Source organism: Hakea prostrata, chromosome 10 (assembly GCF_041222555.1).
Source record: "Hakea prostrata isolate BN-2017 chromosome 10, UWA_Hpros_2, whole genome shotgun sequence".
Lineage (NCBI taxonomy): Eukaryota > Viridiplantae > Streptophyta > Magnoliopsida > Proteales > Proteaceae > Hakea > Hakea prostrata.
The window spans coordinates 37,092,051-37,119,718 of NC_142609.1; the positions used below are offsets into that span (position 1 = coordinate 37,092,051).

Below are 27,668 nucleotides of genomic sequence, written 5' to 3' on the forward strand. Positions count from 1 at the left end.
GACTTTTCATCGAAATTTTATTTAAAAAAAAAAAAAAAAAAGCTAAAGTTATCAATCAATCATGAATAATACAAAAGTAAGACGAAGAAAATAAGACGAAATTAAATATTACATTTTCAGAGCAGTGGTCCCTGCCTTCTACATCACCCCCCCTGATATTCCAAAGAATATCAACCTAACAAAAATTTAAATTAAAATATAAAACCCCTTTCTTTATGAGTAAACCAATTAGTTTGAGTTTTCATCCTACCAGTTTCTTTCTCTACCAAAAGTCAATCAATATTTGTAATTTTTTTTGAAAATAATTTAATTCGTTCAGGTGATGATATAGTGCAACTTTGGATGTGTGAGATTTTTCATCTTTCATTTAGACTATTAGACTTTAAACGAGGTTGATTCCTTCCACTTCCCCAACTACATTGACGCATTTTTTTTCCTTACACTAGTTAACCCCATAATCTGTATCGGTACACCTCGGCTTCATCGCACCATGTATCAAAAATACATTCTTGCAGATAAGTGCTCTTATAAACATGTTAAATATTTTAAAAGACAATAATAATCTTGAACAAAAAATTGTTTGCTCAACTTGTTTCTTTATCTCTCTATGTATTAGTGTCATCTTACTCTCTCAATTATGAGAATACAGGAGAAAATGTATTCCCTAAACAAACAAGCTAAGATCCGTTGATATATTTGATTATATTAACAACATTAAGTGGGGGGAGATAATTTTATTACATTATAAGACTCAATGAACACACTACTGTACTTTACATCCACAAGAACTTGTCTGCCTTCCCCTCCTAGCATTTTGTTACTGTTATCATTGTAATTGAAGATATCATGGGATTATCTTGTTTATTTAGGGGGTGTATTTTCTCTTCTATACCTAGGGAAGCAAACTAGATTGTCAATACCCTAGCTTAGTTTGGACAATCCAAGTTAGTAAGGAGTGTCTTTCTTATTAACACTCCTTGGCTTCTTGATACTTGTAATAGAGAGGCCTTGAGCCCCTTCTGCTTTTTTCAATAGATTTGATTTTCATGAAAAAAATCATAAATTTTTAAAAATATATGAGATATAGCTCATAGATAGTGTTTTTAAATTTAAGATGTGGAAGTAATATTAGAAACTGATAAATAAAACTAAATAAAACTAAATAAAACCTAAGTAATAATAGGAGGTTCGGTTCACAAATTAAATAACTTAGGGATAACTTTGGGGGTGGGATTAAAGGTTTTTCATAACAAAATTACTAATGTTCATATAAAAAATTTATTTGCTCAAAAAATTGAATCAACGTAGACCAATTTAAAGACTAAAAAAATATTACTTAAATTTGTCCAAGGATAATTGGATAGGACAATAAATGCCATTGTGCCAAAAACTCAAAAGTAGAAATAGACTATAAATGCTATTATTTGACCCGATCCGACCCATTTATATGACCCGCTCATTTGACATATGGAGACAATGGATTTTTTTTTTAAAAAAAAATAAAAAAAATTAAGGGGGGGGGAAGGAAATTTTTTCAAGAAAAAAATTGACAACCTTAAACAAAAAAAAGAGCGCGATTTCAGGGGGGGTTTTGGCTATTCATTTACAGGTATACATTGTTGTCCATAGAAATGGTGGGGCCGTCAGGTCCTTGAATCATTGATTCCTTCGTGTTTGGCCATTTCCGCCGGAAGGCATCACGGAAGGAATCACGGCTCTAGAAATGACAAATCATTGATTAAACAGTACACGCTGTCTTTTTGTGGATTTTCAACAACTAGAAAGCCCGTGAATTAAAACACAGTATCGAAGCGTTGGTTTGGGCACCTCACACGAGTAGCAGCAGTAACAGAGAAGTAAACCTGTTGGCGATTAAAACAGAGTATCGAAGCTTTGGTTTGGAGAGAAGATCTGCAAATTTTGCTAGATTAACAGAAGGATTTTGGTTTGTTGATCCGCCATGGATCGGAGGTTGATAATGGCAATGGTTTTGTTGATTGCTGCAACTGCGACGGCGGACTATGTGCGGCCAAAGCCTCGGAAAAACATAGAGTTTCCATGGAATAAGAAGCATTCATCTCTTCCTCAGCAGGTAAATTTTTCTCCATTCTGCCTCGCAAACCTTTAATTCTTTTTTTTATTTTTTTTTATTTTTATTTTTTATTTCTCCTAAGTATTCCTGTGGTCGAATCTTGATCTGGTTGTATAGCATGTCTCGTGGATCTTTGAGTAATTAGCTTACTTCAAAAGTAAAAAAAAGAAATTGCTTTTATTCCACCAATTTAAGAACATCAGATTAGCACTAACGTAACCAGAATGTTCGAAACAGTTAGTCCCTGTCAATGTATTTCAGTTATAAATGAATTTGATTTGCTCAAATATGAGTAGTAAATGGTATACTATTCTGTGGATTTTCTTTTGGCTTTTGTTTACACTCCTTTGTCAGTTATGACAAAAACTGATCAGGATTGATCAGAGAGTGTATGACCAAAAGAAACAGGCAGTGAACGCCTCAGTAGTTGATAAGCTGTACATGATCAACTAAATGATCAGCAATAAAGTGGTTCGATAATTACCTAAGAACTGCCAAGAGGATTTGAATTTTAAATAAGGCTGAAGGCCTGACAGTGTAGAAGGGTTGGAGCAAAGGGATGAGTCAATTGGCTAAGGAATGGAATATTTGAAAACTGCAGGGGTTGGGAGTTTGGATAAAGATGTGGTTTGAATTTTGAAATTAGAAATTCAAATAACAACTGAATTCAACTATTAGGGACTCTTAAAGGAAGAATAATTTAGAAAGCAGCAGTAGGAAGTTTGGTAAAGACGAGGTTTGAATTTTAAAATTTTAAAATTCAAACTGATTTTAATTGCCAATGGCTTATATTAAAGGATGGTAAGATGGAGATTTTTGGACACTTACAAAGTCAAACCAGTACAAAGAGTCAATCGTTTTTCCATTTTGTCCCTGAACCCATTGGATGATGGAGACTAACCTTTTAATTTTTTCTATATCTTATGGTGAAGGCAATCAAGGAGCATCTTTTCCATTTATAGACCCGTGTCTCGATAAGCAGCCACTGCCACCATCAAATTGTAGGCCCATCAGTTCATCATCATCATAACCATGAAGGCTTTAGTGAATTTAATTAACCTAGTTGACGAGTTTCGATCATTGAAATGGTGGGCAAATCATATTTCTTCCTTTTTTTTCTTCTAATCCTATGTTGAAGACAATCCTGACACTATAATGCATCTTTCTCCCATGTCTCAAAGAGTGTTTCTTGTTCTTTTCACCTAGGTTTTAGAAGGTAGCCACCATGCAAGAAATGATGTGAGATTTTGACTTGAGTTCAATTCTACTATTATACCTTGTGATGTGCTTCCATGCATTGCACATCGTCCCTTCCACCCTCTTGGGGTCTAGTTGGCCACAAAATTCAGCCTTATCTGACCTGCCATCTCACTAAACTAGGTGCTTGTTTCTCCAAAACTTTGGCAACGAAACACTAAAAGTCTGACTGATTTTTGTTAATGTGCCAAAAAATGTTTCCGCAAAATTTAGCTTTTGACCAATATGATTGGTCATTGTTGATCTAGCTAATTGGTCACCAGATGACCAAGTTGATCTTGCGTGGACATGCCAAAGTCCCAGTGACTCAAAAGTTGGATGACCAATTTTATACGATTGAATATTTGTAGTGCCTTTAACTAAGGACCTCCAATAGTACAAATTTTATTACCAAGAAGGAATATAAGAACTGATTAACATTTATTCACCAAATCTATTGATCTTCCTTCTTTTCTTTTAGCTTGGTAGCTACCTTCTGAAACATGGGTCAAGGATGCATTATAATATTGGGATTGTTTTTATTATAGAATTGTATAAAAATAAGGAAGAAACATATGATTCATCCACCATTTCCATTGAGGCAAATGTTGACCGAATTTGCTAAAGCCTACATGGTTTAATGACCATGAATTGTGGGTTTGTAACTTGATGGTGTTGATTGTTGCCTTTTGAAACATGGGCCAAAAGACAGGAAAAATGTTGAATTTATCTTCAACATAACATATAAAGAGGGGGGGGGGGGGGAGGATTAAAAGGACAAAGTGTCCATTATCCAAAGGGATAAGGGACAAGATGAAGATAAGAAAAAGATAGGGACTCTAGTAGAGAGTTGTTGTGTTTTTTGACAAGATGACGCCTCAGCTTCTACGTGCTCATGGAAAAAATTGGAATTCAAGCACACATGGAAATCATTTGAATTTGAATTCAAGAAACATGGATTAACCCACACAAAAAGTATTTGAATTTGAATTTGTCTTCAACACAACATATAAAGGGGGGGGAATTAAAAGGACAAATGTCCATTATCCAAAGGGATAAGGGACAAGATGAAGATAAAAGAAAAAGATAGGGACTCTAGTAGAGAGTTTGTGTTTTTTTACAAGATGACGCCTCAGCTTCTACTTGCACTTGGAAAAAATTGAATTCAAGCACACATGGAAATAATTTGAATTTGAATTCAAGAAACATGGATTAACCCACACGAAAAGTATTTGAATTTGAATTTGTCTTCAACATAACATATAAAGAAGGGGGGGGGGGGGGGGGGGAGGGAGTTAAAAGGACAAAGTGCCCATTATCCAAAGGGATAAGGGACAAGATGAAGATAAGAAAAAGATAGGGACTCTAGTAGAGAGTTTTTGTGTTTTTTGACAAGATGACACCTCAGCTTCTACGTGCACATGGAAAAAAATTTGAATTCAAGCACACATGGAAATAATTTGAATTTGAATTCAAGAAACATGGATTAACCCAAACAGAAAGAATTTGAATTCAAATACATATAACTATGGTATGTAAAAATTATATTAAGTATAAAATGAAATGTTTTCATTACCTTAACTATACATTATCCTCAAGGAGGGTTTTACAAGAGGTGTTACCTATTATGTACTTACGAATTTTGGGAATGAAATAATCCACTCAGTAGGAAATATTTGCATAATTTTTACATGCCACAGTTATATGGATTTGAATCCATATTCTTTCCATGTGTGCGTTAATCCATGTCTATTGAATACAAATTCAAGTTATTTCCATCTGTGCTTGAATTCAAATTCAAATTCTTACCATGTCACATGGAAGATGAGGCGTCATCTTATCAGCTTTGATTTTTTGCCTATGCTAAAGTCATCCTATCATCCTTTTATAGATGTCATTAGCCGTTGAAGTCAGTTATCTTCTAATTTTTTATGCTACTGCAGTTTCTAATTTCCTCCCTTAGAAGTCCTTGGTAGTTGACTTTACTTGTCATTTGAATTTTAAATTTCATTTTTTTCAAATCACATCTTTATCCAGGCTCCCAATTGCTGCGGTTTTTAAAAATTTTCCTCATTCAACCCACTCATCCTTTTGCTATGACTATTGTGTACCATCAACTTGATTTAAAATTCAAGTTTTCTTGGCAATTCCAGTTATTAGGCAGCTGCTAGGTATTTTAGAACTACCTTACTTGTCAATTGTTTAGTTGGTCATTCATAAATTATTGAGTCCGGATCCTCCACCCATATGGATTGGAGTAAATTCCAAACCACATGGGTGGATGCTTGCCAAGTGTAAATTTAAAAACAAGATCCTTGTTTTAAGCAAATTAGCATACTCAAATTTAACCCCACTGAACCCCCATTACATCCCATCCTTTTTAAATAAATACAACAACAACAAGAAGAAGAAGCAGCCTTGTCCCAACGAAATGGGTTAGCTACATGGATTCTTGCCTTCAAATCAACTCTATTTGAAGCCATGCTAGATACAAGGTCTAAGCTATACATATCCTTTCTCACCATTTCTCTTAAGGTTATTTTAGGTTTTCCCCTGGCTCTTCCAATTCCTTCAATCTGGAGTATATCACTTCTTTGAGCAGGGGCATTGATAGGCCTCTATTGAATTTGGTCATGTAACCTCCAACGACTTTCTTGTAGTTTATCACTTATCCTTTGTAAACAAATAAATGGTTTTATTTTTAAATATCATATTAACTTAATTGAACCAACCACCATCCCATAAAATTAGCACGTGTGTATTGTCTCTCCTTCCAAATATTCTCTCTCCCAAGACAAACGAACTACTCTCTCTCTCTCTGTGTTTCCAACCCTGAACCTTAAACCTTAAACCCTAAACCCTAAACCATCAAAGCATTTAGGTTTTTCGGGTTTAGAATTTATAGGGTTTAGGGTTGAAAGCCGAGGTTTAGGGTGTCGTTTTAGGGTTTTCGGGATCATAGGGTTTAGGGTTGAAGAGAGAGTAGTTCGTGAATCTTGGGGGAGAGAGAATTTAAGAGGAGAGAGAATATACAATTGCTAATTTTATGGGATGGTGGGTGGTTTAATTAAGTTAGAATGATATTTAACAATAAACTATTTGTCAGCAAAGGATGAGATGTTAATTGTTTTTTAATGAGGTTAAATTTATTTATGCTGATTTGCTTAATACAAGGATCTTGTTTTTAAAATTTACACTTGGCAAGCTTCCACATTCCAATCCGTGTGGGTGGAGGATCTAGACTCAAATTATCAGCTATAACTGTTCTTGGTCATGTAATATACAGTGACCTTTTATTGGTCATTGGCCATTCATTGACTGCTTGTTGACCGTTATGAATCAGTCACCCATAGTTTGTCAACTGTTCACCACTATTTGAGATATTCACTATTGGTGAATCATTGGAAGCAACTCTTGATTAGTTTTTTTTTTGTCTCAACTAACAAAAAAGGTGTAAACAGTCCCTATCCTTGAATTCAGTCCTAGACTGCCCATGTAACTCTATCTATTTATTAGTTTCTTGTAACTCTCTAATAAGGGACAGAATAGAATAAAAAGAAAGGATATTAACTTCCAATGGCTTCTATGGAAGGATGGTAAGATGGAGATATTTGGATGCCCACAAAGTAAAAAACCACATGAAAACTATACAAAGAGTCTCTTATCTTCTTTTCATTTTATCCCTCATCCCCTTAGATAATGGAGACTTTATCCTTATAATATTTTTCTTTTTTAATCTTATGGTGAAGACAATTTCAACATGTTTTTGAAGGCAATCTTAGCATAACAATGCATCCTTGCCTGTGTTTCAAGGAGTATTTTTCCCATTTTCAGATTTGTCTCTCAGAAGTTAGCCGCTACCCCCATCAAGTTGCAGGCCCATCAGTTTATGATTATCATAAACATAAAGGCTTTAGTGAATCTGGTCATCCTACTGGACGAGTTTGATCATAGGAATGGTGGACAAAACGTATTTCTTCTTCCTTTGCTTGCAATCCTATGCTGAAGACAATCCCGACACTATAATGCATCTTGGCCCATGTCTTAAGGAGCATTTCTTGTTCTTTTGACTTCGGTTTTAGAAGGTAGCTGCCATGCAAGAAGATCGCATGTCAGATTTCGGACTTGAGTGTGATCATACTATTATACCTTGTTATGTGCTTCCAGGCATCACATATTGTCCCTTCCATCCTCTTGGTTTCTACTTGATGACAAAATTTCAGCCTCATCTTTCCTGCGATGTCACTGAACTAGGTGGTTGTTTCTCCAAAACTTTGGCAACGAAACACTTAAAACTTGACTGATTTGTGGTTATCATTGTTGATTGAACTGATTGGTCACAAAATGACCGAATTGATCTTATGTGGGCATGCCAAAGTCCCAGTGACTCAAAAGTTGGATTGACCAACTTTATCTGACTAGGATATTCCTGGTGCCTTAGGAAACAAAGGACTTTCAAAAGTACCAACTTTATTGCAAAGAAAAAGCATAAAAACTGATTGACATTTATTTACTAAGTCTGTTGATCAGCTTCCCTCTTTTCTTTTAGCATGGTGGCTACCTTCTGAAACATGGGTCACAGATGCATTATAATCCTGGGACCATTATCAGTATAGAATTGCAGCAAAATAAGGAAGAAACATATGATTTGTCCACCATTTCTGTTGAGGCCTATGTGATCGAACTCATACTCCAAGCTGCCTGAATTTTCTAAAGCCTGCATGGTTCAATGATTATGAATCTCTGGGCTTGTAACTTGATTGTTCTGATTTCTGCCTTCCAAAATATGAGCCAGAAGAAAGGAAAAATGCTGAATCTGTCTTCAGCATAACATACAGAGAGGAAAAGAAAAAATTAAAAGAATAAAATGTCCATCATCCAAAGGGATAAGGGACGAGATGAAGATAAGAAAAAGATAAGGACTCTGTAGAGTGTTGGCGTGTGATAGAACCCTTTACCTTAACTCTGCTGAATCATTCAAGATCTCACAGACAACACAGTCATGCAGTAGACAACAGAACAGAGAAAGAACTGATTCATTCATCCATCTATTAATTCATCAGTTAATTGATTCAAAGATAACAATGGAGCAACCCTACTCATTTCAGTTCATTAGATCAATACCTCAATACATCGATTCAGCTATGAAATTACCAGAACCTACACCTTACTTGAGAGTAGAACTCTCCCTAGCAGCACTGCTGCTCTTCCTTACTCAATTCTTCCTCCCCTTCTGCCTTCCTCTCTTCCCTCCAAATATTCCCCCGTAGCTCCTAACTAAATCCCTTTCAACATGAGCCACAACCTCTGAAAAGTACCCGTCATCTGTACTTTGCAAGGTTGAGGAGGTTCACCAATGCTAAGCTGCCGTCTGTCCTCTCACTTGCTGATGTCCCCCAACAGACACAGACACAGCTGGACTTGATCACTATTGCCCTTTATTAGAGTATAGTATATCAAGTAATATTTTCTCATATTGTAACGGTTATTTACATTCTATAAATACAAGATTTATAATCTCATAATGAGATTATGCATTCACTTAACATGGTATCATTCCCGAAGGTTCGCTCCTGAGATTTTAATTCCTTTTCTTTTTCTCCCGGCTCTTTTCTCTCTCCTCCTTTCTTGATATTTTCTACGGTTCTTGAGTTTCGCTCTTCTGGCTTCCGTTCTCGTTTTCTGCTCCATGGAATCTCCTTCCGTCGTGTTCTTCTTCTGGATTCTCGAACATTCATCACTTTCTCGATTCGCTTAACCTCTGAAATTATCTTGTTTGGCAAAGTGGTTCCTTCCTCTGTTCGTTGGATTGATGGGGCTCTCGTGGTACCAACTCATGCCTCCTCCATTCTTACATCGAGTGGCTTCCCCTCGTCCCGTTTTTGGGGTATCGATCAAACTCTTCTGTGGATTCTCTCCGCTCACGAATCGGTTATTCCCGTTGTGGTCTTGCACCTTGTGAGGTTTGGGCTGCGCTCTCCTTTGCTTTTGCTTCATCTTCTCGCGTTTGCGTTCGTTTGCCTCCATCGTGGAGGGTTCGACTCTTGGCGTTCTTACTCATCAGCTTGTTGATGCCCTAGCTCTTGCATCCCCCGACTGATTGGATATGGTGTTGTATTTCTTGGAGGATTGCTCAATATCGGCCTTCGTGACATCTGTCGACTGAGACTCTCCAATCAAGATTTCGGATCTTTATGGTCTTCTTTATGTGAGAACTTCGGTTATCCTCTGCGTTCAGATCCCACTAATATTCTGTCAGTGGCTCTACATCTCGTGGGGGCTTCATCGTGGTGGTTCTTTTTCTCGTGGTAGTAATCCTCGTTTTTAGGCGTTTTGGTGGTCGTCTGGAGGGCCATGGTTGCTTCTTTGTTTTACGATCTGTGATCGATCGGGTCTTGCGAAACTTGTTTTCATCTTCACGATATGCCTGGTTTGCTCCCTTCTCTCAGGGCTAATGTTGCTCGAATCGTGGAATATGCATTGGATACCCGATTGGAGCCTCTCATCACTAACCTCGTTTGGGTGCTCTTAGTTCACCTATCGAGTATCTTGGTGCTGATTTGTTCGTCTTGGCGATGGTTCAGGTCTGACATATCTCATTGGTTCTTCTTCCTTCTCTGTGAATGGCGTTTTTCATCTTGCTAATGTTCTACATGTGCCTCTCGTTGCTCACAATTTATTATCTCGTGCATCGTTTTGCTTGTGATAATGATGTTGTGCTTCAATTTGATGCTTGTGGTTTTGTTATTAAGGATCGGTGCTGGGCCAGGTCCTTCTCGAGGGTCCTGCTGATAATGGTGTTTACACACTTCGTGACGTTGATATACTTCTTTAAGCTTTCTCTAGTACATGTGTTACTCCGATGTTTGGCATTTTAGGCTAGGTCATGCTAGTTTTCCTGTTGTCAACCGTATAATACATACCTTTCATCTTCCTTCTTTTGGTTCTTTTTCTTCTTCTGTTTGCTCTTCCTGTCAGCTTGGTAAATCTCATAGGTTACCTTTTAAATCTTGTTCTACTACTACTACAGCCCCTCTTCAATTTGTCTATTCTGACTTGTGGGGGCCTTCCACTGTTCTTTCCACTGAAGGCCATCGTTATTATGTTTCATTTGTGGATGATTTTACCCGTTTTACATGGTTATACACCATTACTAAAAAGTCTGATGCTCTTCAGGTTTTTCAAATTTTTAAAGCTCTAGCTGAAAATCAATTTTCTTGTTCTCTTAAGAGTTTTCAATCTGACTGGGGAGGGGAATTTCGCAGTTTTACTACCTTTTTGCAATCTTGTGGTATACTTTATCGCCTTTTATGTCCTCACACCTCTGAACAAAATGGCCGGGTCGAACGTAAACATCGTCATATTGTGGAAATGGGCCTTTCTTTACTTGCACATTCTGGTTTACCATTAAAGTTTTGGTCTGAGGCCTTCTCTACTGCTGCCTTCTCTACTACTGTTTTAGCTTCTGACACTCCTTTTCATAAGCTTTTTAATCGCCATCTTGACTATACATTTCTTAAAGTGTTTGGCTGTAGTTGTTTTCCATTCTTAAGACCTTTTCACAAACACAAACTAGATTTCAGGTCTTCTGCCTCTGTTTTCATTGGCTACAGCCCTAAACATCATGGGTATAAATGTTTGTCTTTAGCTACGGGAAAGGTTGTCATTTCTCGTCATGTTATATTTGATGAATCTTCTTTTCCATTTCATTCAAAGCCTTCTACTGTTTCCCCTTCTTCCTTATCCCAATCTCCTTTATATGTTTCTTGTCCTTCATCATCTGCACATACATTTTTCAAATCAGCTTCTCATACTGGTTCATCTGCTGTTCAATCTTCACCTGAGAATACACATTCTTCTGTTACTGCATCACATATACTGAGAGAGCTGTCTGAAGCACCAGCACCTGCACCCAGTGTTATGCAAGACCATTCAGTAGCTCCTGTTCTTGAATCACATTTTCTGAGCAATGTTTCAAAGAGTGCTGTCCCTGAAAATTCTGCAGCTCCTGCACATTCTGCAGTTCCTGATTCTAGTTTACACCAAGAGGACTTCTCACATTCAGCTGTTGCTGTTCCTGCACCTTTTGAGGCTGCTTCGGGTCCTATATCAGAGAATTATGAGGCTGTTTTGGGTCCTATATCAGAGAATTATGAGGCTGTTTTGGGTCCTATATCAGAAAATTATGAAGCTGTTTTGGGTCCTATATCAGAAAAATATGAAGCTGTTTTGGGTCCTATATCAGAAAAATATGAAGATGTAAATGCAGTTTGTGATTCTCTTTTGGCTCCTTCAAATTCTTCAGCTGGGCTGGTTTATCAGCCACTCCCGTGTCCTGCAGAGAACACAACTGGACCTCTTACTGATGCATTTTCTGATGGGCTTGATACAACTCTTATTGATTTTGCTAATGGGCCTTCTCCTTTTGGTCCTCAAGATGTAAATAATACAGGGACTGTAACTGAATATTCAACAAGGACTTTTTCTGTTAATGATGTTTTTCCTTCAAATGGATTAGCTACAAGTTCTTTGTCTAGGCCTATTAGTTCTCATACTAATGTGACTTCCAATCACCCTATGGTGACTCGTTCTATGGATGGGACCCGCCGTCTCAAAGTCCCTAAGAGTTACTATGCTTCTCGGTACCCTGTACCCATAGCTCTTCTTACTCATATCTCTTCTGAGGAAGAACCCACTTGTTATGGTCAAGCCTCCAAATCCCTTGTCTGGCGCAATGCCATGGATGCTGAGTTTAATGCTCTTTTATCCAATCACACTTGGGTTCTTACCCCTCCACCATTAGATCGTCGCTTGATCGGGTGTAGTGGCTTTATCGTGTCAAACGTAAGGCTGTGGGACCATAGACGTCATAAGGCTCGTCTAGTGGCTAAGGGTTATACATAGGAATATGGGTTGGACTATGATGAAACTTTCAGTCTTGTCGTCAAGCCCACTACCATTCGCATTGTTCTTGCCTTGTCTGTCTCTTCCAAATGGCCTCTTCGACAGCTTGATGTCAACAATGCTTTTCTAAATGGTACACTCACTGAAGAAGTCTATATGCATCGCCGCCGGGTATGTGGACTCCCGCTATCCTACATATGTTTGCAAACTACGAAATCTCTCTATGGTCTCAAACGCGCCCGGGGCATGGTTTCAGCGGCTTAGTACTTTTCTTATCCAACATGGCTTTGAAGGTTCTAAAACTGATTCTTCTTTGTTCATTCGGCATCATCCTACACGCCATTGTATGTCCTTGTTTATGTTGTGATATACTTATCCTGGGCCTTCCTCGCATACTATTGATGCTTTCTTCTCCACTTTGTCTTCCGGTTTGCTCTCAAAGACTTGGCCCCGCTCGGTATTTTTGGGAGTTGAGCTCATTCCTCTCAAACTGGGATTCTTTGTCCCAACAAAAATATATCACTACTCTTCCGGATCGAGCTGGCTTATTGGATGTGAGCCTATTTCTACCCCGATGTCCTCCTCTCTTCACTTATCGGTGTCTCGGACAAACCACCGGCTGATCCCACACTATATCGGAGTTTGTTGGTGGCCTACAATATGTCACCATTACTCGTCCCGATTTATCATATGCGGTGAATAAGCTTGTCAATTTTTGGCATCTCCTCGAGGTTCATTGGGTTGCTCTTAAAGATTGTTCCGTTCTTGAAGGGTACTATTTTGTTTGGTCTTCATCTCACGCCATCTTCTTCTACCACTTTGCGGCTTATTCCGTGTTGATTGGGCTGGTTGCCCGTTGCCAAATCGCAGTGGTTATCTTATTTTCTTGGGCTCCAATCGGTTTCGGCAATCTAGGCGCTCGTTGCTCGTTCTGTCGGTGATCCGAGCTTTGGCTCTTGCTCACCGGCTTACTTGGATCGGTCTCTTCTTGGGGATTGGGGTTTCTCAGTTTCTCCTCCAATTTTATGGTGTGTAATATTGGTGCAACCTATTTGTCAACAACCCGCTTTCATGCTCGCACAAAGCATATTGGGTTGATTTTCCTTTGTTCGTGCAAGTTGCAAAGCAAGTCTTTGCGTTCGCTATGTCTCTCTCTGCCAGCTTGCTGATGTCCTCTGAAAGCTCTATCCGCTCGTTTGGTGTCTCCGCTCCAAACTCAAGGTTCTTGAAGGCCCTTAACTGCGGGAGGGTATTGGTATGTATATCAAGTAATATTTTCTCATATTGTAACGGTTGTTTACATTCTATAAATACAAGATTTATAATCTCATAATGAGATTATGCATTCACTTAACACCCTTCCACTTGTTGCAGGTGTATACCTTAGTTAGTAAAGGGCTTATCAATGTGTTTTTGATGATGGCACCTCATTTTCGACGCACCCATGGAAAGAATTTGAATTTGAATTCAAGAGACATTGGATCAATGTACACATATAAATAATTTAAATTCAAATCCATATACTATGGCATGCAAAATTAATTAAATTAAATTTCTATGCGTGCGTTAATCCATGTCTCCTGAATTCAAATTCAAATTCTTTCCTTGTGCACATGGAAGATGAGGTGCCATCCTATCAGTTTTGACTTTTGCTTGTGCTAAGTCTTCATCTTATCAGCCTTTTATAAAAGTCATTAACAGTTGAGTTTAGTAAGCCTTTTAAATTTTTGGTACTACTGCAGTTTCTGACCTTTCATCCTTTAGAAGTCCTTGACAGTTGAATTTAGTTATCAATTAAATTTGAAATTTTATTTTTCAAACCACACCTTTATCCAGAGTCCCAACTACTGCAGTTTTTAAAATTTTTCTTCATTCAACCAACCGACTCATCCTTTTGCTATGACTATTCCGTACCATCAACCTTATTTAAAATTCAAATTCCCTTGGCAGCTCCTAGGCATTTTTGGAACCACCTTATTTGTTGATTGTTTAGTTGGTTATTCATAGATCATCAGCTACAACTTTTTCTCGGTCACGTAACATATAGTGACCTTCTATTGTCCATTTGGCCATTCATCTGTCTATTGACTGTTTATGAATCTGTCACCCATAGTTTGTCAATGATTGACTGTTATTTCAGTCATACACTATCAGTCAATCACTGGAAGCAAATCTTGATTATTCTTTGTCAGAATTGACAAACAGTGGTGTAAACGGTGCCTTTCCTTCAATTCACTCCTAGACTGCCTATGTAACCTCTGCCTATCTATTATTTTCTTCCATTTGGATGTGGAATGGATCTTATTTACTTCAGAAATTGTGAAAGCAGTGTCTACTTTTGTATGATCATATGTTTGCATAGTATACAGATTATTGGTCATTCATCTCTTATGGTTCTTAATTGTTTCTGTCTTCATATTGTGGTTTAATTTGATTCAATTTTAGTCACATAATAGATTGTTTCTTGCAGGTTCACATATCCTTGGCAGGAGAAAAACACATGCGCGTCACATGGATCACTGATGATGCATCGTCACCTTCTTTTGTTGAATATGGAATATCACCTGGAAAATATACAGACTTATCTCAGGGAGAAACCACATCATACAGCTATTTGTTCTATAGCTCCGGAAAGATTCACCACGCTGTCATTGGGCCTTTGGAAGATGATACAGTTTACTTTTACAGGTGTGGAGGAGAGGGTCCTGAGTTCAAGCTTAAGACTCCTCCTTCCAAGTTCCCTGTTACTTTTGCAGTGGGAGGAGACCTTGGTCAAACAGGCTGGACTGTATCAACTCTTGATCATGTTAGCCGGTGTAACCATGACATATATCTGCTTCCTGGGGACCTATCTTATGCAGATTACATGCAGCACAAATGGGACACGTTTGGTCAGTTGGTGCAACCCCTTGCAAGTGAAAGGCCATGGATGGTAACTGAAGGAAACCATGAAGAAGAGAATATACCAATCTTTAAGGCAGGGTTTGAATCTTATAATGCCAGATGGAAGATGCCATTTGAAGAGAGTGGATCTAGTTCAAATCTTTATTATTCTTTTGAAGTTGCAGGGGTTCATGTTATCATGCTTGGATCTTATGCAGATTATGACCAATACTCTGATCAATATAGTTGGCTGAAGGTAAGCTCATTCCACTCCTAAATCCCTCTAGGCTTTGCTTCCCTTACTTCAGACATTGTGGTTGATGGTTCTGACAGAGTTGATTCAATCCAAACTGTTAAATTCTTTAATCGAAGACTAAGCCCTCTAAAATGTTTCTTCAGTTAAGGAAAAAATCTCAAGGACGTATGGACTTACAGTAAACAAAATAAAAACAGTTACATGACCCCCCCCCCCACAACCCCCCCCCCCCCCGCATAAAAATATTTATACCTCCCCCCCCCCCCCCCGAGCGTCTCCCCCCCACCCAACGCCTTTTCTTCTACAAATTACTCAAAAAAAAAAAAAAAAAAAGTTGTTTTAGTTGTTTATTGTGTAGATGGAGTAATCACCCCCACAGAGCCCCCCCTTCCCCCCTTTTTCCTTGCACCCCCGCCCCCTCTTCTCTAAAAAACTCTGCCCTTTCTTTTTCGAAAAATATATAAAAACCATGTATGAAGACATTAGTGAACAGTTTCGAGTTTACGGCACGCCGACGAGAGATCATCCCACGACAGCATCTATGTGGATGGCGATGAGAAACACTGCTCATGGCGGTTTGTCTGTTATTTTCTAAGTCTTAGTGGGTTGGGTAGTAGTTTACTATTTAAATATTTTGATTTCATGTTTGAGTCTTTATGGGCTGGGCCTGAGTCTGTTTGGGCCCAATTTTGAATTATTTTGAGTTTGGGTTATATATACAACTTGTTGGGGTTATTTTGGGAATTAAACATGTAGGGTTGTGAGGAATCAATTTTTTTATTTAAACCATGTATCAAATTCGTTTTTGGCAATTTGAATGAAGAAAAGAATTAGAAAAAGCTCACGGCTGCTCTCTCTCTCTCTCTCTCTCTCTCTCTCTCTCTCTCTCTCTCTCTCTCTCCGGTGCTGGTTTTCTCTTCTCTCTCCGGGTAAGTTTTCTCTCCTCCTTTCACCTTTATTTCCCACTAGAAAACTTCTCCTTGCTCTCCTCTACAAAGATCCTCTTTTTTTCTCAAAAAAAAAAGACCTAGTTTCTTTCTTGGACATCTTCTTCTTCTTCCCCAAACCCACGGTTTTTTTTTTCTTTCTTTCTTCCTTCTTTGTTAGTCTAGTTGTCTTCTTTAGTCTCCTTTCCCTTCTCTTTGTTTCTTTTCTTTCTCTCCCTCTCTCTTATCACCTACTCTCTTTCCTAGGATCGCCATTACTTCGATATTATTTTCTCCTTTCCTAGGATTCCCACTTCTTCAAAATATTTTTCTTTCTATTATTTATGTTCCTAGATGCTTTCTAACCCCTGTTTTGCGCCAAGATCAGCAGGTAACATTATCTCTCCTAAAATACTTCTCAATTATTTGTTTAAAACAAAAACTTCTTAAGACTCCCTTTACATTGTTAATTGTTGAATTCCTTGTTAGAAATCTGATATTGATTAGGATAGTTCTATTTTTCTTTAAGTTTCTTAATAGTCTTGCATTCAATTTAGTATTATGGTGCCAAGATCCCCATCCCCTTGTTTCCTATTGATTCTTGTTTAGTTGTGCTTACCAGAGACTTATCGTGTTTATTTCTCTACTTTAACTGTCTTACATGCATGATAAATCGATTCAAGTGCTGCAAAATTCCTTTCTTTACTATCTCGTCAAGAATAGGCGTTAATTCTAAGAGTCTAGTAGCCACTTTGTAGGTCCCCTAGTTTCTAGGGTTTCTCCTACATCAATTCTGGTATCGAGCCAAGTTTAGAGTGTCGATCTGCTGGACTTTTAGGTTTCGAGTTGTTAGAATTGCTGGTTTTAGTTTAGGTGTCTTTAGGTCGGATTGTGTATGGTAGTAACCCGAAGTGGAAACGAATATTCCAATATGACTGGTTCATCAAGTGCCCAATTGACCCCCGACCAATTGACTCAGCTGCTCCAACAAATGGAGAGATCTTAAAGGCCATTCAAACAACTCAAGAAGAGTTAAATAACCAAAGGGCACACGACAGCCCAAGCCACCACCATTCAGCCATAGATGTAATGTTCGGACCCTTGCAACACGACTTACAGCCATAGAGGGACAGCAGAGCAGCATGGACATAATACTCAAGCCAATGGACCTAGGAATGAAAACTACCAAGTGGACCTCCAAAACTTTGACCACCGCCTCGAGGATCTTGATGAACTGGGGATAATTTCCGGTAATGGAAGAGGTGAGGTAGAGGTCGTGGAGCACGTGGACATCTTGGTCCTATGCATCATGCAACCTATGAGCATGAAAATGCTCTTGACACCCATGATGAGGGTTCGATATTAGGAGGATAGTCAAGGTAGAGGCCCCATCTTATGATGGCCAAATGATGCAAAAGTCTTACTAGATTGGATTAGACAAATGGACAGTGCTTTGATTTTTATAATATGTCGAAGAGGTTCGCTTTAGGTTTGCTAAGATTGCTTACCGGGGCTGCCCAAGATTTTTGGACAGAATTAGAGTACCAAGAGAACAATCTAGGACTTGAGCCGGTGACCACTTGGGTTGAGATGCAAGAAAGGCTTAAAGGGAGTTCTTACCTATCACCTATAGGCTGAACTTGTTGAATGAAATGAACACCCTAAAGCAAGGAAAATTAACTATGACCGAGTATATGGCCAAATTCAATGACTTAAGATTAGAAGCCGTACTCGTGAGGATGTTGAGCAAACACTTTCTAGGTTTATTCTGGACTTAACTCGGATATCCGGTCCGACTTGCACCCCACTTGTGCGGATGTCCCTCAAGCCTTTGGATTGCTCCACTGAGACGTCCATGAAATTTTTCCTCAAAAGAAGAGTTTTCAGCCCGGAGAATCTAGTTTCCGAAGGTCTACCCCTAACACTACCAATTTCCAAAGACCCCTTGTTAACCCACACCCAATTGATAACAAGGGTAAAGGCATTTTAGGAATTCCCCCATGACTGGCCGCTCCGGTGTTTCAATGCCAGATTTGGACTGTTGCTGGGAATGCCCCAATAGAAACCTTTATGTTGGAGGGCAAGACCCGTGGATTTAGATCGGATGATGATCGGAGCCCGGTATGAAGACCATAGACCGATGAGGACATATCCGTGAGGATCTCGATATGGTTTGGGTCTAGCTTGGAGTTGTGCGTTGTATGGTATCACAACCCAAAGATACCATGATTCGGCGGACTAATATTTTTATTACCTACACTTGCCATCAAGGTAAGAACGCCGAGTCGCCATGATAGTGGAGCCGCTGAATGTAGTTGCTCAAAGTGCTATTTCCATGGGGCTCAAACCGAGGCTCACCCCAAACCGTCAGGTTGCTTGGGTTGATCGCTACTATCCCCGTAACCCTTAGGTGTTTAGTTCCCTTACATTTTGCTGGTTGGGATGGTGTGTGTGATGTCCTAGAGATGGATGTTGCTCACATCATTCTAGGGAGACCATGGTTATATGATAGGGATGTCACTACCTACGGGAAATCTAACATCCGTATCTTTGAATATAAAGGGAAAAAGATTCGATTGACCCCTAGTGCCCCAAAAGAGTTTAAGGTTGTGGAGCATAAAGGCGTACTATCAAACAAACTTGCTCTAAAACACTTGGCATACTAAATCAGCAAGAATTTGAAGTTGAGTGTAAAGAATCGAGTTGTTTATGCTCTAGTTGCCTCGCAAAGTAATCCAGATACACATCACACATCGGACAAATTTGATAATGTTCCAAGAAAAGTGCAACCCTTATTAGAGGAGTTTCGCAATCGTTTCCCGAGGACCTACCAGATGAATTACCACCTATGCGTGATGTCCAAGCACGTCATTGATTTAGTCCCAGGGTCCTCATTGCCAAACTTGCCCCATTATCGCATGAATCCCAAAGAACACGCTGAGTTGAAGCGCAAGTAGATGAATTGCTTCAAAAGGGATTCATTAGAGAGAGTCTTAGCCCTTGTGCAGACCTGCCCTACTCACACCAAAGAAGGATGGTACTTCGTATGTGTGTAGATAGCCGAGCCATTAATAAGATCACCATTAAGTATAGGTTTCCCATACCTAGGCTTGATGACATGCTAGATATGATGGTTGGTTCATTAATCTTTTCCAAGATTGATCTTAAGAGCGGGTACCACCAGATTAGAGTTAAACCTGGGATGAATGGAAGACGGCCTTTAAGACAAAGGATGGCCTCTTTGAATGGTTAGTTATGCCTTTTGGCTTAACTAACGCACCTAGCACGTTTATGAGAATAATGAATCAAGTGCTACAACCATTCAATGGCAAATTTTTAGTGGTTTACTTTGATGACATCCTCATCTATAGTAAAACCCCGTCTTCCCACTTAGATCACTTGCGTCAAGTTTTCCAAGTGCTTCAACGAGAAAAGTTGTATGCCAATCTCAAGAAGTGCACATTCATGAGTGATCAAGTTATTTTCTTAGGATTTATTGTGTCAGCCCAGGGAGTATCTCGCTGATCCCGAGAAAGTGAGAGCCATTGTTGAGTGGCCGAACCGACTAACATCCATGAGGTGCGAAGCTTCCATGGCTTAGCCACTTTTTATAGGAGGTTTATCTACCGGTTTAGTACCATTATGTCTCCTATCACAGATTGCATGAAAAAGAAGGAGTTTCAATGGACTAAAAGTGCTAAGAAGGCTTTTAAAGAGATTAAGAAGTTGATGACTGAGGCTCCAGTCCTGCGCCTTCCGGACTTCTCTAAAGTCTTCGAGGTTAATTGTGATGCATCTGGCATTGGGATAGGTGGTGTCCTTAGTCAAGAAGGACATCCTGTTGCATACTTTAGTGAGAAGCTTAACGAAGCCAAGCAACGCTATTCCACTTATGACAAAGAGTTCTATGCGGTTGTCCAAGCCTTGCGCTATTGGCGCCATTATCTTTTACCGCAAGAATTTGTGTTATATTCTGATCACCAGGCCCTAAAATACTTGAGTGCCCAAAAGAAGCTAAATCGAGGGCATGCCAAGTGGGTTGAATTTCTACAAGAGTACACCTTTGTACTCAAACATCGACCTGGTGTTGAAAATACTGCTGCTGATGCATTAAGCCGAGTTAATATATACCTCCACCACAACAATGCTACAAGTCGGGCCAATGTGTTACTTCAAACAATGAGTGTTGAGGTTATAGGATTTGAGCGAATCAAGGGCCAATACCCCACTTGCCCTGATTTTAGTGAGGTATTCACTTCCCTCAGTGGAGACCCTCCTATTGGCCGCTTAGATTACCTTCTGAGAGATGGTTTCCTTTTTAAAGGAACCAAACTATGCATTCCCAAGACCTCACTTTGAGATTTCCGATCTGGGATTGCATCGGGGAGTTGCTGGTCACTTTGGTCGAGATAAGACAATTAGCCTAGTAGAGGACCGATTTTCTGCCAGACTCAAAAGAGATGTTGCTAGGGTAGTGAGTCAATGTAAGACATGTCGATCGCTAAGCAACAAAAACACACACCGGTTGTATACTCCCCGCTCGTACCACATGCTCCGTGGGGACCTTAGTATGGATTTTGTGCTTGGCCTTCCTAGGACTTTGAGAGGTCATGATTCCGTATTTGTAGTAGTAGACCGTTTCTCAAAGATGGCTCATTTCATTCCTTGTTCTAAGACAAGCGATGCATCAATTGTGGCTAAACTCTTCTTCCATGAGGTTGTCAAGTACCATGGGTTACCTAATACCATAGTATCCGATAGGGATGTTAAGTTCACTAGTCACTTTTGGCGGACTCTATGGAGGATGATGGGAACCAAACTCCGTTTCTCTTCTGCATTTCACCCCCAAACCGATGGTCGACCGAGGTTGTTAATAAAGTCTAGGGAACTTGTTGCGTTGCCTAATAGGAGAGTACCTTACCGGTTGGGATCGGGTCCTTACCCGTGCCGAGTTTGCCTATAATAGCTCTAAGAACCGAACCACTGGTCTGTCACCTTTTGAGGTTTGTCTGGGATACCAGCCCAAGGCTCCTATAGACCTTATTCCAGTTGTGTCTAGCTCTAGGACTTCCCCATCAGCCGAGTCTTTTGCGCAGCACATATCTGATTTACATGCAAGTATAAGACAGCGAATAGCACTGAGTAATGATCAATATAAGTCCAAAGCTGATGTGCATCGACGACTGCAAGAGTTTCAAGAAGGAGATATGGTGATGGTTAGGATCAGACCGCAGCGTTTCACTAAAGGTAAAGCGAGCAAGCTACATGCTCGTAGTGCAGGACCATTTGAGATTCTGAAGAAAATAGGAGCTAATGCCTATGTTCTTAATCTACCAACTAACATGGGAATCAGCAATATTTTCAATGTGGAGGACCTTGTCCCCTTCATGCACTCCTACTACCGCATCTTTCTATCCAGATGACCTTAACACCCTTCCTTTTGTTTTTGATGACCCTGCTGGTATGACCTCTTCACTCCCTACTACTTCAGTACCACCTATGCCTAAATTTCACAATAGAGTTGAGACAGTTGAAGAGATTCTTGATGAGAGAGTTACAACTACAAAAGAGGGAGGTTACAAAGAATTCCTCGTTAAATGGCGGGGGCATCCTGAGATCGACAGCACTTGGATCACGATGGAAGAGCTACAACGACTTGACCCAGACATGCTAGAGTACTACCAGAGCCTTTATTCACCGGAGGTGAATTCTTCAAAGTCGGGGAGAGTTGATGAAGACATTAGTGAACAGTTTCGAGTTTACCGGCGCCGCCACGTAGAGATCATCCCACGACAGATCTATGTGGATGGACGATGAGAAACACTGCTCATAGGCGCTTGTCATGTTATTTTCTAAGTCTTAGTGGGTTGGGTAGTAGTTTACTATTTAAATATTTTGATTTCATGTTTGAGTCTTTATGGGCTGGGCCTAGAGTCCTGCTTGGGCCCAATTTTGAATTATTTTGAGTTTGGGTTATATATACAACTTAAGTTGGGGTTATTTTGGGAATTAAACATGTAGGGTTGTGAGGAATCAATTTTTTTATTTAAACCATGTATCAAATTCGTTTTTGGCAATTTGAATGAAAGAAAAGAATTAGAAAAAGCTCACGGCTGCTCTCTCTCTCTCTCTCTCTCTCTCTCTCTCTCTCTCTCTTTCCGGTCTGGTTTTCTTCTCTCTGTGTTTTCTCTCTCCTTTACCTTTATTTCCCACTAGAAAACTTCTCCTTGCTCTCCTCTACAAAGACTTTTTTTTCTAAAAAAAAAGACCTAGTTTCTTTCTTGACATCTTCTTCTTCTTCCCAAACCCACTTTTTCTTTCTTTCTTCCTTCTTTGTTAGTCTAGTTGTCTTCGTTAGTCTCCTTTCTTCTCTTTGTTTCTTTTCTTTCTCTCCTCTCTCTTATCACCTACTCTCTTTCCTAGGATACGCCATTACTTCAGAATATTATTTTCTCCTTTCCTAGGATTCCCACTTCTTCAAAATATTTTTCTTTCTATTATTTATGTTCCTAGATGCTTTCTAACCCCTGTTTGCGCCAAGATCACAGTAACATTATCTCTCCTAAAATACTTCTCAATTATTTGTTTAAAACAAAAACTTCTTAAGACTCCCTTTACATTGTTAATTGTTGAATTCCTTGTTAGAAATCTGATATTGATTAGGATAGTTCTATTTTTCTTTAAGTTTCTTAATAGTCTTGCATTCAATTTAGTATTATGGTGCCAAGATCCCCATCCCCTTGTTTCCCTATTGATTCTTGTTTAGTTGTGCTTACCAGTAAGACTTATCGTGTTTATTTCTCTACTTTAACTGTCTTACATGCATGATAAATCAGATTACAAGTGCTGCAAAAATTCCTTTCTTTACTATCTGTCAAGAATAGGCGTTAATTCTAAGAGTCTAGTAGCCACTTTGTAGGTCCCCTAGTTTCTAGGTTCTTCTTCCTCCCCCCCCTCCCCCCCCTCCCCCTCCCTTCTTTTTTTTTTTTTAACTACCCCCCCCCCCCCCCCCCCTTTTTTTTTTTTTTTTTTTTTTTTTTAGTAATTTCCGTTTTGTTTTTTTTTTAGGCGGGTCTTTCAAAAGAGGGCCGGAAAAAACCCCCCCGGCTAATAGTGCTATTTCATGCTCCATGGTATAACAGCAATACGGCTCATCAAGGGGAGGGAGATGATATGAAGGCTTCCATGGAACCTTTGCTTTATGCTGCTGGGGTGGACATCGTTCTTGCTGGCCATGTACATGCTTATGAACGCACGGTGAGTAGATGCTTTTTAGCCTGCCTTCTGAATGGAAACTTAATTTGCTGAAAATGGGAAAGAGTAGTGGGTAAAAGTCCACACAAACTATTTAAAACTTGGATCGTTTTACTACAAGGGCTTCCTACTTTAGCAACTTGGTGCAATAATGACCATTGAATTAATTGTCAACATTAGACCGAAAAGTCTTCAATTATGGAAGAGCCCTATTGTCTACCTTGGCCTTCCTCTTATCCTTGGTAGGCTTACTCTCCATCACTGCTCCCCTATGCTGAATCACATCCGTAAGAGTCTTCAATTATGGAAAATCCGGCTTCTCTCCTTTGTTGGTAGGGTGGAGCTCATCCGGTATGTCCTCCAATCCTCCTACCTTTATTGATGTGGCATTTTCCTGATTCACAAGTTTATTTTGTCAGCAATGGAGTCTCTCTTATGTGCCTATCTTTGGAAGGGCTAGGAATCCTTGCGATTCTTCGCCCCATCAATTGGTCTAACATTTGTCAGCCTAAATCTGAATGGGGCCTAGGAATTTGCCGGATCCAAGAGGTAAGCTTTGCAACTTTGCTCAAACTCATTTGGAAAATTGTTTCCAAACAAGATTCCATTTGGGTTAATTGGATCCACTATTATCTTCTCAAATCGACTCTCTCTTGGATTGTCCCCATCCCTTCAAACCCTTCTTGGACTTGGAGGAAGCTTCTCCTCCTCAGACCCCAAGCCCTCCCTACCATCACCACCCTTATCTCTTCCGGTTCCTCTACTTCCATATGGCTAGATCCATGGCATCCAATGGAAATTCTCTCTACCCTCTCCCCCCCCCCACTGTCTATGACACCCACATTACCAAATCTACCCTTCTCTCGGCTTTCATTTCTAATGGCTCCTAGAACCCTCTCCCCCACCATAGTCTCACACAAGTTTGGAACTCCCTCCCCCCCCCCCTTCATCCCTCCCCTCATGATAAACTTGTTTGGCTTCCTTCCATAACAAAAACCTTCACCACATCTATTGCTTGGAACTTGTTTCGTTCTCCTTCCCCCTCACCCCGTTGCCCCCCCCCCGTTTGATTCAAAGGTCACATCCCCCGTCACTCCCTCACCCTTTGGAGAGCCCTAAATCTTACTCTCCCAACTCAAACTTTCCTTATCACCCGCCAAATCCCTGTGAACCCAACTGTATCCTTTGTTGGATGGTACTGAGGATGTTGAGCATTTCTTCTTTTCTTGCCCTTTCTCTAGTTCTCTTTGGAGAAAAGCCCTTGCCTCCATTTGGCCTCGCTCTCGTCGCTCCTTTGGGTTTGATAGTGATTGGTCTTGGGTATTGAGTAATTATTCAGGTACCTCTATTTGTGATCGGATTGGTAGGCTTGTCTTTGGTGCTATGGTCCACCATTTGTGGTGGGAGAGTATTCTCAGGCATTGGACCTCCAAATCCCGTTCTCTTGACTCGATTTGGAACGCTATTCACTTCAATGTATCTTCTAGGATCATATATATTCCCCATCCCCCGATTGTTGATTCCCTAAGGAACAGGCTCATTGTTGTGGCTTGAGGTCTCAACTCCCAATTCCATTCTTCTCATTGATCCTTCCTGTTTGGATCTTCTTGTAGTTCGATGTTTTGTTTCGTTTATTTAATTATTTATTCATCCAAGAAAAAAACATTAGACAGAAGACTTCTTCAGATGGCTTTACTACTCTGCCAGTGATGCTGGTTTTAAGTTCCAAGAAAGAGAGCTTTCTTTTGAAATGCAGCAGGGCAGTTAGTCTAGTTGGTCTGGTGAAGATTCCTGTTTAAAGAGCAGGTCGTGTTGTGTAATTACAGATAGAGCTAATTGAGATTCATTACCTTTTATACTCAAATCGAGATCTTAGCTGGATAATCCAGTCCCTTTTTATAATCTATGGTTTTTTGGGTGGCAGAAACGTGTCAACAATGGGAGACCAGACCCTTGCGGAACTGTCCACATAACTATTGGTGATGGAGGAAACAGGGAAGGTTTAGCACAGAGGTATCCCTCTCTCTCTCTCTCTCTCTCTCTCTCTCTCTCTCTCTCTCTCTGGATTTTTGAAATTGAAATCCAGTATTTTGTACCTTGTCATGGTATTATACAAAACTAAAAATATATGTCAGAAAATATTCTAGGAGCTACAAGTTGCGATGGCTTTTGTGAACCTAAATTACTTTCAGCTTATTATTTTTACTGTTTCCAATTGCTGTTCTTGTGAGTGCTTGTAAATTGCAACATGCTTTTGGTACATCAAATTTGAAAGTGCTGAAACTCAAGTTGAAAAGTAATGGCTAGAATCCGTTTGTCGTGGATTTGCATTAATGGTTGAAACTGTGAGGTTACTGCCACCATGCCTTGGATTTAAAACTCTTATCTATTTTGGGGAAATTCTCAAATTGAGTGGGATGCAGAATATAATTGTCAATGTATAGATGACCCAGCGTCTGAGGGGACCCTAATTGTCAAGGCTCCTGGACATCAAGTTGGTCACTTAAGCAAGATGTTGACAACTATGACAAAAGGTCATTTCTAGGCTGACTCATTTCCCCCCCCCCCCCCCCCCAAAAAAAAAAGGAGGAATGTTAAAATGCTCACTAAATTAAAGCTTATGCCTATATCTCATGGATATTTCAGATGAGCATTGCCTTGTTCTTACAAACCACATCGGCAAGTTTATTGTCCTTTTCAGGAGGAACATACCTTCAACAAATCTTTTTGCATCAAATAAGATTACTGTGTATTTGCTGAGCTATATGGACTTTCAATTTTTCATTTCTTTGATAGTTGCCAATTTGGAAATTGCCTCTAGTAACCTTTGAACCTGCACTTATATCAACCATTTTCCACAGTTACGTAAACCCAGTGCCAGATTGGTCAGTATTCCGTGAAGCAAGCTTTGGTCATGGTGAGCTTATGATCATGAATGCAACTCATGCATCGTGGAGCTGGCATAGGAATGATGATGATGAACCTGTAAGGTCAGATCAAGTATGGATAACATCATTGCCCAGTTCAGGTTTGTCTTGCGGAAAAGAGGCCTGAATTCAAGGAGATCGTCATGGCACCTTAGAAAAAGGAACAACTTCAGGTATTTCCGTGGATAGCTAATATATACAATGTACAAGAAAGTGTTTAGTGTAGATATATGCAGTGAAAGAATGTATTGTAGTTGTATGGTACTCTTTAGTTTTTATATCAGTTATTGAGAGAGTGAAAGAGGAGGGTTTAATAGTTTTTATATGTATATGACCCACTCATGGCACTCTAAGCTGCAATTGTAGCTATCTTTTTAAATCTTTCTGTATTTTACCACTTGGACATTCCATTTGATTGATGAACTTCTTGGAATATTTTTCATCGAGTTTGGTACCTGCATTAACAATCTTGGATAATGTGCTTATTTACTGAAGAAACTATGAGTAAATACACATTTACTTATGTTAATTTTCAAAGTGATATTTTGGAAAAAAATCCTGAAATGTGCACAATAGTGCACTTTTTATACCAAATAACAGGCTGATTTTTAAAGCTTGAAATTTGAAAAATCCACAATAGCCTTGTAGTTTATTTGCTTTCTCATTATTTGGCATATATGTGCACAGTACTGTGCAAGTGTTGTACACAACAGAGGATAGTTTTCCTGATATTTGGCATTTGCATCCCCTCTGGTATTTAAAAGGAGCAATCAATGCAGCACTGTTAATGACCGAACGAGTTTTTCTTAGTTCATTCATTTTATGACCAAAATGCCCTTTCAATTTCTGTATTCAACTTATCAAATTAAATATCATTAAAAATAAAACTTTCTGACAGGTAGCATAATTACAATGAGGTAATTACATCTTTATTATTTTGAGATAATTACAGTGAGGTTCTGAGATTGACTTGATCAGGAGGAGGAACTAATCCGGGGGAATAAGGAGCATGACCTTAAAGGGCCACATAACATCATTGTTTGGAAGAGAGCAGATTTGAGGAGTGTTTTAAATTTCTTGAGCAGAAAGAAGGGAGTCTTAATGAAGCTGTAAACAAAGGCAGTAAGTGGAGAAGAAAGAGTAGAGATTGATAACATGAGGTTGGACCTTCAAAAGTCCATTGATTTACT

At 39.4% G+C, this 27,668-nt stretch overlaps 1 protein-coding gene across 1 annotated transcript; it reads left to right on the forward strand.

The window, feature by feature from the left end:
• Nucleotides 1-1,672: 1,672 nt before the first annotated feature.
• On the forward strand, nt 1,673-26,976 carry LOC149002716 (purple acid phosphatase 18-like). Its single transcript, XM_089137683.1, is given in 6 exon segments — nt 1,673-2,092; nt 14,703-15,371; nt 23,366-23,554; nt 25,476-25,564; nt 26,413-26,581; nt 26,583-26,976. Coding segments are annotated over 6 exon segments (1,299 nt in total). The 5' UTR covers nt 1,673-1,960; the 3' UTR covers nt 26,634-26,976.
• Nucleotides 26,977-27,668: the final 692 nt, after the last annotated feature.